At 38.1% G+C, this 5,577-nt stretch overlaps 1 protein-coding gene across 1 annotated transcript; it reads right to left on the bottom strand.

Annotated features, from left to right (window-relative positions):
- Positions 1-550: 550 nt before the first annotated feature.
- Positions 551-1,453, bottom strand: LOC128781128 (olfactory receptor 10A3-like). Its single transcript, XM_053925786.1, has one exon. The coding sequence runs from the start codon at positions 1,427-1,429 to the stop codon at positions 551-553; it is 879 nt and encodes a 292-aa protein (XP_053781761.1). The 5' UTR covers positions 1,430-1,453.
- Positions 1,454-5,577: the final 4,124 nt, after the last annotated feature.

Below are 5,577 nucleotides of genomic sequence, written 5' to 3'. Positions count from 1 at the left end.
TTCACGGACCTTCAGGTCCATCTGGAGTTACAATCATTTGGAAGAGTAATTCTACAGTACCTATCAAAATGTAGAAGTACGTGTACTCCATCCCATCAGGCCGGAGGAACTGATGGGACGGAGTACATCGGAAATTTGAGGAACCTGTCATACAGAAATAAAACATCGGGACATCAGGACATATGAAACGACGTGTTTATTGGAGCTTCATCTTTGTGACAATAATTCAGTAATGACCTGGATGATCATAATAGAGGAATTCATAAGGAATTGTTTTATATGTTATAGAAACTTATATACCCCTGAGAAATGAATGACAACAGTACACGATCAAAAGGGAGCCCTGATAGATTATTGGACTTCAAAAACTCAACTAATGAAACACACTCAAGCTAAGAATTGCAAACTTTCCCACCGTTTATTAAAATTAAAAGAATTGAGTCAGACAATGACCAAATGAATATTGCATAGCTTCCCAGCACTGTCAGAGAGTGTGTACGTCTACTTTTCTTTGCCATAATTTCATCAAAGCCCTTTTCATCTCACTGTTTCACAAGCTGTAGATCAGTGGATTCAGCAGAGGCGTAAGCAGCGTGTAAGCCAAAGACATCAGTTTCTTCGTTTCTGGCGAGTAGCCAGATTTGGGTTGTAAATAGGTCATACTGGCTGTGCCATAGAAAAGGGCAACAGATGTAAGATGGGAAGCACAGGTGGAAAAGGCCTTCTGCCTCCCAGTGGTTGATGGCATCTTCAGGATGGCAGAGAGGATTCGAATGTAAGACAAGATTATCAGAAAGAAAGGAACCAGGACGGCCAAAACAGTGCCAGTGAATGCATAGATTTCAAACAAAAACGTGTCTGCACATACAAGTTCTAACATGGGGGGAGTCTCACAGAAGAGATTGTTCACTTCACTGGGGCCACAGAATGGAAAGCTAAACACCCATGGTGTCTGCACAGTAGCCATCGTGATTCCTGAGACCCATGAGAACATTACTAATTTCATGAAAACACTTTTGTTCATAATCATTGGGTAGCTCAGAGGATGACAGATTGCAGCAAATCTGTCATATGCCATTGTCCCCAGGAGAAAGCATTCAGTCACAGCAAAAAGAAGAATGAAATACATTTGTGAAAAACAGCCTGAGAGAGTAATTGTAGTTTTTTCAGTGGAGAGAACCACCAGCATTTCAGGCATAATGACTGCATTGAAGATCACATCCACCACAGACAAGTTCAGGAGGAATAGGTACATGGGAATGTGGAGGCTCTGTTCCAGGGAGATGATGACTATGATCATGGCATTTCCTATCAGGGTCACCAGGTAAACAACCAAGAAAACTCCAAAGAGCTGCTCCTGCAGTTCAGGAAAGTTTGCAAAGCCCAGGAGGATGAACTCAACCACAGAACTTTGATTTTGCCTTTTCATTTCAGTAGTAGAGCACGTTTCTCATTTATGGACATACTATATGAGTTACGAAGTCACCGTCCAAAAGCGGACTCAGTGTCTACACTTACCCCAGGTATACTTGGCAGATGATGTAAAAAAGAACTCTCCTGGACAGGGACTCAGTGTGGCAACTTTGGAGAATGGCCAGTTACTCATTAATGAATCTTTCAAATAGAAAGGAGGAAGTAAAGAATGCAGGCTCAGAATTGGCTGTGAAGTACAAAATATATCAAAATTGTTTTGCACCTTTTACATTATGTAGTTTCAAAATTAAACATAGCCTTAATACAAAATAAATGTTTTATAACTTACATTGCATCTTCATGCCATTTCAATCAGTATCATTCATTTTTCTCAATTTTAAATACTATGAAATTTAAGAAGGCAAAAAAAAATATTAAGAAATAGACAAATGGGAAAAGATACCCACCACATTGTTATAACAGTTCAAAGTCACATCTAAGTTGTTTTATATTTATTGCAAATGTTTATCATGTCCAAAATACATGTATGTGACTTGGCTGAATATGCAAATGACACAGGAACACACAAAGGGGGCTGTTCTTCAGATATACCTATCTTAAGTGATCTGTAAATAATATGAATTGACTCTGGGGTTATTAGTTTATGCATAGACTGGTCATAGCCTATTACATTAAATTGGACTACATGGGAAATTTTAAGAGGCAATTCTCTCTGGCTCATACATGTGACCATGATGATTTAAGAAAAGTCCAATTTTGGCCATTCTGAAACCAATTTCATTGTTTCCACTCTCTCCTTCTCTTCCTCCTTTCTCTCCTCCAATTTGCCTTCTCATGAAGAAGTTCGTTTCATCATCAAATATTCAAGACACACTGATTAGGCAACTAATGTTTCCTAGGCTCAGTAATTTCAAGCACACATTTGATCCTACAACTCAAGAGCTGGAACCGCTACATAAACTCGCATTCCACCCTTCCCTCACTACCCTCTAACACCTCCCATAATATCTTGCTCTGATTTCTCCATTATCACCAACTGACATTTTAACTACATAGTTAACATATAACTATAAATTAATTTACATCTATAAGTTAAATAGTATATTTATATGTAACTAAATATATTTATATACTTAAAATATATGTCAAATCTAACTCTTTCACTAGAACATAAATTTCAGGATTCAAAGATTTCTTTTAGTTCTTTGCTATACTCAAAATTTCTAAAACAGTCCCTGACCCATAATAAATGCTAGATCAACATTTGATGGATAAGGGGAGAAATGAGGAAAATCCATGATAACTTTAAGGAATAGAGTGTATTTAAAAAAGTGAAACCAGCACTTGGAACTTTTGAGAAGCCAAAGGAATAACAAGTGTGTTAGACATTCCAAAGAGGGTTAGATTAATTCTAAATGGGGTGGGAGGCAGTGAACAACCATAATCATAGGTGTCATCAGTGGAAGTCATATTATCTGGAAGCAGAAAGTCAAAAGGAGGGATGAGCTGCACAGGTAGAGGTACCAGATGACACATTATTGTTACAATAGAGGCCTACTGTCCTTGGTGTGATGTTTTCCAAACCAGCAAACACACCCTGGGAGGTGAGAAACCCAGAACACAGTAAGGACAAAGTAAGCTGAAGTCATTTAATGTTGTCTGAGTGTAGATCATTACCACATTAGCAGGCAGAAGAAGGCAGGCTGATTTATTTCTCTGCTTGACCGTGATCATCCAGAAAAATTAGATGGCTGTGTTAACCACAGTATTTATCATTTGGATATCAAAAAATCACCTAAAATTAGTAAAATGTAGTCACAGGATCAAACATTTAAAACCCATTTCTAATGGGAAAAAAAGGAATAATATATATTCAGTGGCCTATACTCATAGATGTATAGATTTTTTTTAATCAGAAAACTTCTTTAAATAATGAAGAAAACCTTTTAGGACTCACTGTGAGCAAGCTATGGAACAGAACATTCATGAGTGGTGAAGAGCAGCTGACCGCAGATGCTCTATGTTCTCTGTAACTTAGAAGAAGACCCTTATGCCATCTGATCACTCCCTTCTGTAGATTTCATCCTTGCAACTGAAAAAGAGAACAATTAGACTTATTTACCAAGTTCCCTTCCAGTTGCAAACCTCTAAAATTTGGTGATTAGTTCATGCAAAATTATTGCATAAACTCTAACTATTGCCTGAACTCTTGTTTAAAAAGAAGAGTAAAACATAAGCCATTAAAACCAAGAGTCTATTGATTCAAATGGTTCAGCTGTGTCACACAGCTGAATGGATTGCTGATCACACAGAAATCCCTTCAACTGCATCTCCAACTATCAGGGAGAAGAACTGTACATGGAAAACCCACCATCAGGAACACAAGCAGAAGCTGCACTTTCTTACCTACTGACTCCATCTCTTTTAGTTTCCCACTACTGTATCAGGAGCTCTTCCTCTAGCCAAAGCCACCTTCTTGTACATACAACTCAGTGATTTAGTGCACTGATTCTAGAACATTATATGACATTGAGTTCTATGCCCTGGAGAATCCCTCCATGGGGAACATGAAATCACATCAAAAACACTTTTCCATATTCTCACATAATAACTAAAGAGGCTTGAACTTGGCCCCTCCAGGGAGAAAGCTCAAGAGCACAAACCTGGAGCCATCCCTCCCTCACATCCCTACAGGGAACAATGCCTCTTCCCTCAAGAGACTAAGTTTCACATTGACATCACTGAACAGGAGGTGAGAGCAGAGGCTGAATAAAGGCTGTAAATGGGGAAAGAAGAGAGTGGAGGAATGAGAGGTGAGGGTGTGAAAAAGGCAGGGGAGCTAGAGATAGGGCATCTGATTAGGTGGGTTCAGAGTTTGGTTGTGTTCAGAATCAAGTGAAGGCAGTCTATGGAACCTTTGTAGAAAGCCTGGATACCCCACCCCCAACATGAACTTCTGATCATTTCTAGTGAAAATATAGTCATTGAAAATATTTGAGAAAAAAAAGTCATTACACTTGTTTTCATAGATAGAAATTTTAAACTAGGAGTCAAACAATCTGGATAAGTTCATGTGATTAGAGGAAGTCATTTAGCTCCTCTGAATCTGGTACTTTGTCCATAAATAAACATAACATCATTAATGTTATGGAATATATGTGAGAGCCAAGGACTCAGGGATTAGTCCAAACTGGCTTGAACAATCAGTAAGCCATTGGCTCAGTTCCCACAGAGTGAAGAGATAAATGAGTCTGCAGGCTTGGCTTTCTCCAGAACTGGGTGATGTGGCCAGATTACCTTTGTCTACTTATCATTGCCACATGCCTACAGTAGGATGTGTTCCCAAGGAAATGAACCCTGCCAGGCAGCAATAAGGCTTCTTTCTATGTGATCTGTGTCCATGAAAAACATACTAATTATCCTGAGGAAAGGAGGTTTCCATTCACAGATTCTAATCCAATGACCCTTCCCATAGCACTCACAATGGTCAGATAACACCCCATGTGTGAACTAGTCACCTGCACCAGGTGTGGGAAATGCTGCCCATGATCCAGGCCCCATGAAACCTCATGAGGGCTTTGATCATACTGCTGTGTTGTATTTATTGGTCAGGGATGGCAATGCAGTGATGTGTGCTCTCTGAGAAGTCATCAGGGTGTACAGTCACAATTTTTACACTTTCCTGTGTGTGTATCGGACTTAAATAAAAAGCGTATAGAAAAACTTCAGATACATGTAATGGGTTAAAAAGGAAGGAGTATTATTATAATGAAACCGTAATTCCTAGCCAATAGTACTAAATTGATAAAACAAAAATCAAAATGTAGAAAGTTTAACACTTCTTCCTCAATGATTGACACACAAAATAGATAAAAAGACACACAGATGGTAAGACTTTAATAATAAATTCTGAGTTACCAGATGATAATGACAGTAAATACAAGACAGAAACATAACTTTTTATGCTGCTAACTCTATATTTTTCCCAAAATATTTGTGGAATAGTTATAAAAATTGATTATGTACTTGTCAGAAATAAAATATTAATAAAGTTAAATACTTGGCAATCATATACATAACATACTTTGCAATAAAACTGCAAAACAACAACCACATGTGGAAAAAGAAAGCTAAAGTCTTACA

Source organism: Desmodus rotundus, chromosome 5, assembly GCF_022682495.2.
Source record: "Desmodus rotundus isolate HL8 chromosome 5, HLdesRot8A.1, whole genome shotgun sequence".
Lineage (NCBI taxonomy): Eukaryota > Metazoa > Chordata > Mammalia > Chiroptera > Phyllostomidae > Desmodus > Desmodus rotundus.
This window is presented reverse-complemented; position numbering and strand designations above follow the sequence as displayed.